We start from the raw sequence: 10,523 nt of genomic DNA, 5'->3' as shown, positions 1-10,523 counted from the left end.
TTGTTGTTGCTTGAATATTTTATATTCAATTGAATATAATAAATAAAAAGGATTTTTGTTTTCAAATCAAATAAATCATTATTTATCTATAATTCGTTGGAACAAAAAAAGGGGCCCGGCTAGGTACTGACCAGGCCAGGCCATCAGAATAAGAAGGGCCTTTCGAACAAAATCAACACAAAGATGTCTTCTTTTTTTTTTTTTTTTTTTTTTTTTTAAAGATCTTCTAATTGACATTGTTTATTATGATTTATGAAGTTTGTTAGAGAAAGCAGTAATGCAATCTCTGCAGCTGTACATTTTTGGATCGAAGAATTCCGAATTATTCGTAAAAGGTAGGCAGTGGACTTACTAATCTTCAAGGATTTTTTGGAAAGCATTCCACTCAATTCATGTTCCTAACTTTTTGGCTCTACTGTTTTGAGTTTCAGAAGTAGAAGTTGACAAACATGATGTTGGGGGGTGTGGAGGTTTAATTAGGAGAAAGAAAGGAGCTGTGGCTATTAGCATCAGGTACAAGGGAATACAAATGGTGTTCATATCCTGCCATCTATCTGGTAAGCCCACGAGCATCTTCAGAAACAAACTAGCAAGAAAATTTGTACTTTTAGTAGTGAATGACTTGAGAATCATATACTCGAAAAGCTAAGAGTTCTTGTAGCTTTATCCGTGGCGATTCATAAACAGAGGAAATCAAGATTATGCTTTTCTTGAATAATTTTAGTAGTTTTCGCTTTTCTAATTTCTTCTCTATGATTTATGCAGCTCACGCTCGCAATGTGGAAGAGAGAAATTCACAGTGTAGGCACATATCACACTCCTTATTCTCCAAGACTTGGAATCCCTATGCCAAACCAGCTCCAGTGACTGTTTGGTTGGGAGATCTTAACTATAGACTGCAAGGGATTAATACATTTCCAGCCAGAAATCTAATAGTGAACAACCTTCATGGAGTAAGTTTACTTGCCTAAAAATTTAAGCTGTTAGAAATGTGACAAGCTAATGTTTGGCTTATCGTAAAATTCACTTTTTGAAAGATTCCAAGAGAATAATTTTACATTTATATTAAGCTTAGCTAAACACATTCCATGTCTTCATCACACACCCTATTATATGCAAGACATATTCATTTTTTGCATCGATCATTTGACACTCGCATAACTTTCATATATAGACAAGCAGCCACAAATTTGAATTCAAGATATTTGTCTAATCTCATACCATGTTCAAAACCCCACGAATCAGTTTCAATCATGTCAAAAAAAGAGTAGCTAACAATTTCTATTATAGCAGTTGCTCACTACCAAAGATCAACTTCTGCAAGAGGCTGAAAGAGGACAGGTCTTCAGTGGATACTGTGAAGGGACATTAGCATTCAAACCAACATACAAATACAACATTGGAAGCAATGAGTATGATACCAGTTACAAGGTACTAAATAGTAATATATTGTTCAAATAATACATTACAAACTAAAATTGGGGTTCAAATTATTCATCCCAGTTCGAAATTCCGATGTAAATTACCAGTGAATTAACATATTTTTGCCCTTTCGCAGATAAGAGTACCGGCATGGACAGATCGAATATTGTTCAAGATAGAAGACGAGGATATCAATGCTACTTTGCACTCATACGAGGCCATTGATAGTGTAGATAGCTCTGATCATAAACCAGTTAAAGCTCATCTTTGTTTAAAAGTAAATAAAATGGACCATTCTTTCAAATCCAAAATATCCCAGTACGAGCAAGTGTAATTAGAGTGACGGGAGGATTCATTCATTCATTCTGTAATTATCTAGTGTAATCTATTCAAAGATTGAGACATTGATTATGCGACTGTTTTTTTTTTTTTTTTTTGAACTTGTAACTCTCGGAAATTTTGGACCATACCTTTTTCTTGTTAAATCCAAGCTAATCTGTTGAAGAATGTAATTGCTGTGACTTTTGAATTAAAATATATTTAGTTTTGTTATCAACCATTTGTCATGGAAGTGTAAAATTGGCCGTGCTATATCCCAATCCACATTACATATAGAAATGTACCGACCTGGGGCCGGGAGGGAGAATGAATGAAAATCGACTTTAGTTAGAACCTTGACATCTCTCATTCTTTACAAAACTAGCTATTGAGTAATTCTTGACTTTTCAACGGTGACAATCACAAATGCAACATCATTTAGGAAAGAAGCTCAATCTCAATCAAGATCTCCCATCTTATCATTCCCCAATGATATTTAGTCAAAGTTGTGATAACGTGTTTCTCGATCTCAATATTAAGCACACATATTTGACAAGACTAGATAAAGTATTGTCAAACTCTATCTAGTTCATGCACCCTATCAAACTAACTGTTAGTGTTAGGACTCCCATTAATTTCTTTCCTTTTTTACACTTCAAAGTGCGCTCTCCAACATTAATTTTATTTTGGATGGTCCATCCCAACCTTGACCTAAACCAAACGATTTTCCCTCTAGAATTAGATTTCATGGATCAACATTCATGTGGAAGAAAATCATTGCCCCTTCTCGAATATGGATTTGTGCATCTCACAAAATATGTGTATAAAAAGTGATTAGATCGATTATAAACCATTAATAAACATTAGGCAAACATGAGCTAAAATCTTTTACAAGCACTCCTACACTGTACTGAAAATTGAAAATGAAATTATAAAGTTACCATGTACTATGAAAGTTTATTTTTATCAATATTAAAAGTTATATGTTACATGAAAGCAACTTTAGAAGGGAAGATCATAATGCTAAAGATAAGAAAGCTACATGACTACAAGAATAAATTAACATATTCTTTCCAATAGTACGTGACTTAAATTTTTCAGGTGAACCTAATATATAATGGAAACGTTATAGAAAGTACATCCCCATGTGTAAAAAGGAAAAGTGCATTAATTTCGCAATATAATTATAAAGAGAATACTAGTAATAAATTTTTTACTTTTCACTCCCTGAGTAGTGTAGGAAATGTCGTGTACGAAACTTACTTTAGGTTAAATAAATAATAAAAAATGTATGTTGGTATATAAGGTTACCAACAACTTAATCCTCTCCATGATGTAAAGTATTAATTGCATTGAGTAGCCCCCAGGGCACATCTCCAAGTGGTAAAAGAGGAGGGTGGAGAAATCCAACTTTGCTTGAGGCTGCCGCGTCAAGGGTTCGAATCCTGAAATAAGGATTTGGCTCTTGGGTAAGTGCAAGTGTACAAGCAGTCTTCCACCCTGTACCCTTGGAGACATAACCTGCGATTTACCTCTCTCACGATGCTCCAGGGCAGGGGCGGTAGGGGACCCTTAAGGTTGGGTTTCAACCTTTTTTTTAATTGCATTGAGTAATTATATTTCATTACATTTTTTTATTAGTTGCATCACATTTTAATTGTACTTAGAATCAGTTCTACTTGTCCAGTCTAAGTAAAATTATCACAAGAGAAACATAGTAACTATCAATAGAAACTCATACAAGCTCTTCATGTTAGTCGAATATTACTTGCAAATAGATACTCATCNCAAGAGAAACATAGTAACTATCAATAGAAACTCATACAAGCTCTTCATGTTAGTCGAATATTACTTGCAAATAGATACTCATCATACATTCTTCAATAATTATATTTCTTGATCCTTAGGAAAGAAATTATTTTCTTGATTTATGCAAGTTATTTTACAAGAAAGTAGGCAGCTGACAGATTTTGATTAAATAGATCCCCTAAACATGTATTGGTCTTCGTCTAACCATACATTTAAAATCTGCCCCTGCAAGTCATGATAAACATGATAAGATTCATATATTACAAGTCTTCAAATAGTTCTCTCCTCTATACAATTACTCTGCTTAATAATTTAAACAACCAGCTCACATATTCTATACTTTATGATACTGTCTTCTGAAACCGTAACATCCCATACACTTGGGGAACTAATTTCAATATGCTTCAAAGTCTGAGATTGAGAGTTGGCTCATTCTAGTTCTAGGTACATTTCCCGAATGCCTAAGTCCCAGAGTGAGAGACACATCTCCTGCCTGAGAACTCCCAAGCCTAACAAGCCCCGCGTTGGCACCTTCATCTGTCGATACTCCCAAGTCGTGCCTTCCGGCCTTGTTCGCCATAAAACACCGGTACACGGATGGCGCCAGGTGATCAGCACACGTTGTGGATGTGGAGGATCTGCCAGCTTGGAAACCGAGTTGGTTTCCCAAGGTGCACTGCCTATAATTGATGCTGTTTTGTGAAGGGTCCTTTTCTAATGCATTCATTTCTGATATTTTGCTTGCTGCTGTTATGTTAGCAGTGTTTTGCATTGTAGTTTGTGCAGTGGTCACAACATTGTTTTGGTGGTGGGTTTCTGAATTTGGTTCATTAACATTGTCTTGTTTTGCCTCAGCTGCCTCCTGTCCTTCTTGGAACTCCCGCTGATACATTTCTTCCACCATCGGCTTCCACAGCCTAACCCTAGCATTGATGAACCAATTTGATACCTGGAAAAAAGTGAATTTATGTTCTTTGGACAGTGCTGCCGGTGGATACATGAGTAATAAATGAGCCTGTATTATTCGTGCAAATGATACCCAATGTCCTTTCTTCCGTGTGAATGTAATACCAATCTAATTTAGGCGCACAAATATGACATTAAATAAGAAGTATAATTAAATGAATTATTTAATTGTATCTTTCATTTGCCCTATTTCTTAATGCGATCTAAATTGATGTTCTAACACTACTAATGCTAAATAGCATTATTATTATTATTATTATTATTATTATTATTATTATTATTATTATTATTATTATTATTATTATTATTTCTTTTCAGAAACAAGTATGCAGTATTTAATAAAAATATACCGTGTAGAAAATGAAATTACAACTTCATTTTCTTCTATAATACTATCTACTACTAAGCCCCCTATTTGATAATCATTATTTGAAATTTCTTTTTTCTACATATTTATTTTCAACCACACATTCACATAATAAAATATTCTGCACATAAACTCAAAATTTTTTTGCTAATTTTTATCACTCATTCTCCTAAAATCACTATTCATTTTTTTTTTTCATATAATGATTGTCAAACAGGGGCTAAATTCTTCCTACTAAGATGCACTTAACACCATAAATTATGAGCATGACAACACTTCATGAGACAATAAATATGAATTTAATTTCTTTTTTCTTTTTTTAAGAGTGCCAATCCAATGTATAAAAAATAGGCCGATAGACCTGTTCGAGGAAATGTACTAAAACTTGTGTGATTTATGGGTTGTGATGTTACAAGTTGATAAAAGTTGGAGGATTCTATGAAATGTTTGGTGAAACATTGGATAAAATTTTTGAATAATGTATGGTTAAAATTTAGGTTTGATAAATTTTTTAGCAAACAAAGTTTTTACCAATATATGAGTGGTGATTGAGAAGAAATAATGTAAAACTTCTGTATACATATTACTCCAAAACTATGATGCAAAACATTGTAACAAGGAAATCAAGCGCACAGATGTGTACCTTTTTTTGGCTTCAAACATCATGTTATGTAAGTTTCTAACACTAAAAACATAACACTTGAAAACTTTTACTTTTTCAGTGAAAGAATATATAATGTGGGAGAAGGATATATTTATATTTTTGTCCTTCAATAAGTCTAGCCACTATAATTTTTTTTTTTCCTAGAAACAGAAAGTTTCAAGAACATTTTGTCCCACCAAAGTAGAATGGTATGTGCCATCACCTTAAGCATTTTCATTTTATTAATTATGCTATTTCAATGAATGTTGAAATAATAATGAGAGAGGTCTTCATATATATATATATATATATATATATATAGTCACTTCTAATTTAGTTTCTCTTTTCTTTTTCTTCAAAACATTGTAACTTTATTTTTTATTTTAGTAGGTTTTAGAGAAAACTTAGAAAATCATACGGAGTAAACTACATTTAATGAACATATGACAAGACTTATATCTTGAGATGGAAGCTAATGGTATATATCTTTTAATTATTAGTCAAACATTTTAAGCAATTGATAATATAGATATGCTTGAACCATCTTTTTTTCTCTCAAGTTTATTGTCTGTAAAAGATCAAGTTGGAGAGCTAAACAAGTTATGCAATTGTCCTAATAGACCATTCTCCTAAGAATCTTAAATTATAAGGATATAACAAATAGTACATAAACTACATTATTTTTTTTAAGTAGTATTAATCGATGAGATCACTGGAATGAAATGTTCAAAAACTAGGAAAGCACACAATGCCATTTTTTCTTTCTTTCTATTTTCCGAAAAATAATATGTTAGATTGTATTTTCTCTTAAAGTCACACGGTCAAAGAAAATATTTCATACTTTATGAAATAAGATGTTCATCGTCATTGACATTTTTATCATATACTAATGAAAGGGTCTTCTTATTGACAACGTTGTCCAGTTTTAGTAACAAATTCGTTTATTACAATACTTATCCATTCTCAATATTTTCTTTCTTGTCCATCCCTATCAACTGATATGGTTAAAAGTTTGCATATATATTTTTTTTTGACTATGAGCTCAAGGATATTCGATATATATGTTGATTTTGAAGAATAATTTTTTATGTAGATGGTAAATTATTATGCATGCTTGGAGCATGTACCGATAACATAAATTGCAATATCATCCAATTTTTTGGCCAAAAATGACGTCTTNATTTTTATTTAATTTTCACACTTCTTTGTTAGTCACTTTCTTGGAGAAGTACCTTGATGGAGTACGTACAAAATCTACAAACTGGAAGGATCTCTCTTAACCCCTATTTGATGGGGGATTAAAATCAGATTTTTAATAAATTTTTATTAAAGTTAACGAAATGTGTGATTGAAAAGTTATAAATTTGATGAAATATGTAATTAAAATTAATTGTTAACTTTGACTTATATTAAAATTTAAATTTTAGTTCTTATCAAACAATAGCTTAGTTTCACAAACTTTTTAATAATAATGAAAAGCTACTTTTAATTGCTTGTTTTTCTACTAGATTTGATCAAATAATAACTTGCAAAGGGTTTAAAAATTATAAATATAAAAAATATAAAAAATAAAACAAGGTTTGATATGATATTTTTATCCCTAAGTCCAACTCTAAAAGTTGAGCTCTAAAATCATATTGCATTTAATTTATTTATTTATTTTTTTTCCTTCATAAGGGATTCATTCCAAACATTTTCACTTAGATACGAAAATAATGGAAACAATTTTTTTTGTATATTTTGTATGTAAATTGTCAAGAGGTGTGTAGTTATCTTTACACAACTATTTTCGTACGATGGTCGTGCATTTGATTAATTTTGACAAGATTTGTACGTAAAAAATTAAATAATTTTCCTTTGAAAACATAAAATTAAAAAAAAAATGTAGGTTGCGTTAGGCAATGTTTTACCTCCCTTAAGAAAATTAGCTTGTGCATCTAGAGTGAGAAAATTAACATTCACAGAATTATGTTAAAATGGCGAAATATGTAAATAGAACTAAGGATGGTGATTGAAATGTCTGATTTTAAAGGTTGGGGAGGAATTTGCTAGAGGCGCTATAGGTTAAGGGATTGTCAAATAAAACAATGGCCATTGAAAGTTTAAATAATTACGTAAATGGTCACTAAAATTATTTTTCTATGGCAATAATCCCTAAAGTTTTCAACTAGTATACTAACAATCACTCGATAAAAATAATAATGACGATGATAACATTAAATCTTGCATAGCACCATTAAGCTATAATACGTCACTCAATAGCATTATTTATTTCGCCAATTTCAACAATATCGTTGTTAAATAGAAAAGTGCAAGTTTGCTATACAATATAAGCCCAAAAATCGAATCAAAACTAAAATCGCATTACCTTTTTTTTTTTTTTGAATGTATTTAATCCTCATTTTTTCTAACTTGACATAATAATGAAAGTCATTTAGTGACGTATTGGCAAGTTATGATGCCATATGCGGTTTAATGTAAATTTTTTTTTTACAAGATTATTTATATAACATACAAGATTGAGTGATTATTACCATAAAAAAATAACTTTAGTAATCATTGATTTAAATACTTAAACATCGTTGTTATTAATCCGTAGGGAACTAATTTTACAAATTTTCCATTACACGTGCCCATTACACAACTTTTACCACTACGTTGTTATATTTTATTATCACTACTAACGTTTTAATATTTCAAAAGAATTAAATAATGTTACTTAGCCTAACCGGTGTTAAATGTTAAGAACGTCGATTAAGTGGTAGTAATAAATTAAACTTATTAAATTAAGGAATATGAATCTCATTCAACATGTCCAATTACGTAATTTGACATATATATTAGAGCTTATCATCAGTGCATAACATTACTCAGAATTTGTGGAATTCACCAAATTACGAAAAAATAAATTCACGAAATTTTATTAATATATGATGCCCCAAAAGGAGTAACTAGCCCTCTATTTATAAAGGTTTACATAAAAACCTAATTTAAAGGAACTAAAATTAAAAAGAATTCAAAATAAATTAAATGACAAAAATAGCACTAAACTTTAAAAGCAATTTTCAAATCCTATATTTTGATGGCTAAAATCCATCATATGTCACAGAAAAACAGTGGGTTCAATACGGCTCGTCATTCTCTTTCTGAAAAGTTATTATTGGTCCAAATCGAAGCTTGATCATAAAATCTGCAATTTACAATTTTTCCCTTTTTTCGATCCATCTATTTCTCAATTCATTCAGCCATTTGTTCTATATCACCTCCTCCAAATACATTCCATCGTAGCAGAGATTTTCACTCATTGTTAAGAAATTAACTTTGTTATAATTTCATATTTCACATATTTTATAATTCCAAAAGTAATTAATTCGAGGAGACTGTATATATGATCACACTATTACATCGTTATGGGACCAACTTTTGTCTACTTGTATCAATTTCCATCATTGAAAGGTTGATCAAATTTTGCTAGTGCTGTGCTTAGTCAAAATTCTTGACATCAAAAATCAGCACTAATTGAAGAATAATTGTAGCAGTCATTTTTTAAAGGTGGTTATGTTGCCTTTCTTTGTTACACCAAAATTTTATATTGGTAATTGGTATAATATCTTTGTAAGAGTATCATCTTTTCATTACATGAAAATTTTATAGCACTTACTCATTATCAAACTTCTACTCTAAAGAAGTAAAGTTCATTTTTTCCCCTTATGTCATGTATTTTTTGCATAATAGAAGCGTATTATTGGGATTATCTTCATACTTGATAGATATTCCGTTAGCTAAGTACTTCCAATAAAATGCATATGTGTGCATGTTTTCGTGCATGAGCGCGAGTGCGAGGGTGGATGCTCTTGCTCTTTTATTTATGGGATAATTCCCATTGTCATCTAAAAAATTAAAGGTTTTGTTTGGCAAAATTATAAACTATTTTTAAATTATCAAACTTCTATTTCAACCACGCATTTCAATGTACAAACAAGTATTATCTACTACTCAATTTTATCTATTTTATAGTCTTCTGTATCGAGGCTAAAGTACTTATTTTAGTTTATGATTTACTTACACTAATCTTAAGTTCTTGGTACTTATTTTCAATTGTGTAAACCCTAAAGCTAACTATCATATTCTCATCTGCAAAACCACCGCCACTAGAACCTTTGTCGTAGCCAACACAACCCTCAACCATACAACCACCATACAAAATTAATTGATTTTCATTTGAAATTTTTTGATGTAAATGTTCTTTGATTTTTTCTTGGCAGGGAAAACCGACCTTCTAAATACTTTCTTGATAGCGACTACTACTACCACCACCATCACGACCTCCTCTACCAACATTTTGTCACCACTACAATGTCGTGCTCACGAGGCAAAGAAGATCATTTCCTTGTCGTTGTTTTCTAATGCTAAACAGTTTCATTGACAGTGTTTTGCAAACTATTATTTTTTTTTATTAGCCTGATGAAGTCTCTGATTACATTGAAGATGAATTTTGTTAAACGTTGTTCATTGTGCTTATGTGAATTTTCTTGTGCAATCCATCGAGGCATTGAAAATGCTCTTACAATCTATAATGACATATCATTAATCTCCCACCGAGGGGTGGGGGGGAATTACTTTCCTTCTTTGAAAGGAGCAGTGAATTTGATGAGATACACATATATTTGAGGAAACTTCAATTCTTATTGTGAAACCTCCTTCAATTAAATTCTTGGTTTGCCATCTTTATCTATTGGAGAGAGAGAACATACGGTTAATCAACTGAATGAAGTTAGATGTTCATGTAAACGTTGGGGCAGAAGAAAGCAAATGTATGAATGGGCTTTTTCTAAATTTGAATCCACCTTATAATTTAGTAATTTACTTCTAATTCATGTAAGTGTTATGTTCTAAGTCCAATCAATCTTGGACATAAATATTTTTAATATATAATTAATATAATTTTATGACATGTCTATTATTTAATTAATATTCAATTAAACTAAATAATAGAGT

General features: G+C 31.1%; 2 protein-coding genes across 3 annotated transcripts; one reads left to right on the top strand and one right to left on the bottom strand.

The window, feature by feature from the left end:
* Nucleotides 1-10: 10 nt before the first annotated feature.
* LOC111397305 (type IV inositol polyphosphate 5-phosphatase 11) lies at nucleotides 11-1,943 on the top strand. 2 transcript variants are annotated; one of them, XM_023024153.1, is made up of 5 exons: nucleotides 11-335; nucleotides 432-557; nucleotides 766-953; nucleotides 1,294-1,431; nucleotides 1,559-1,943. In XM_023024153.1, the coding sequence occupies exons 1-5, from the start codon at nucleotides 278-280 to the stop codon at nucleotides 1,754-1,756; spliced, it is 708 nt and encodes a 235-aa protein (XP_022879921.1). In that variant the 5' UTR covers nucleotides 11-277; the 3' UTR covers nucleotides 1,757-1,943. The 2 variants fall into 2 exon arrangements, with proteins under 2 accessions (XP_022879921.1, XP_022879920.1); XM_023024152.1 differs by having other exon boundaries at nucleotides 1,291-1,431.
* Nucleotides 1,944-3,647: 1,704 nt separating this feature from the next.
* LOC111397304 (BEL1-like homeodomain protein 4) lies at nucleotides 3,648-4,674 on the bottom strand. Its single transcript, XM_023024151.1, has one exon. It carries the CDS (start codon nucleotides 4,547-4,549, stop codon nucleotides 3,944-3,946), a length of 606 nt encoding a protein of 201 aa, XP_022879919.1. The 5' UTR covers nucleotides 4,550-4,674; the 3' UTR covers nucleotides 3,648-3,943.
* Between the last annotated feature and the right edge of the window lie 5,849 nt (nucleotides 4,675-10,523).

The sequence above is a fragment of the Olea europaea genome, chromosome 7 (assembly GCF_002742605.1).
Source record: "Olea europaea var. sylvestris chromosome 7, O_europaea_v1, whole genome shotgun sequence".
NCBI classification, from domain to species: Eukaryota; Viridiplantae; Streptophyta; class Magnoliopsida; order Lamiales; family Oleaceae; genus Olea; species Olea europaea.
This window is presented reverse-complemented; position numbering and strand designations above follow the sequence as displayed.

What these genes read in the sequence shown, in the direction of transcription:
- LOC111397305 (XM_023024152.1), top strand. Translation starts at nt 278, where the DNA reads ATGCAATCTCTGCAGCTGTACATTTTTGGATCGAAGAATTCCGAATTA. An exon ending in CATATCCTGCCATCTATCTG is followed by an intron (nt 558 to 765) that starts GTAAGCCCACGA and finishes TGATTTATGCAG; the next exon opens with CTCACGCTCGCAATGTGGAA. An exon ending in TAGTGAACAACCTTCATGGA is followed by an intron (nt 954 to 1,290) that starts GTAAGTTTACTT and finishes TTTCTATTATAG; the next exon opens with CAGTTGCTCACTACCAAAGA.
- LOC111397304 (XM_023024151.1), bottom strand. Translation starts at nt 4,549, where the DNA reads ATGTATCCACCGGCAGCACTGTCCAAAGAACATAAATTCACTTTTTTC.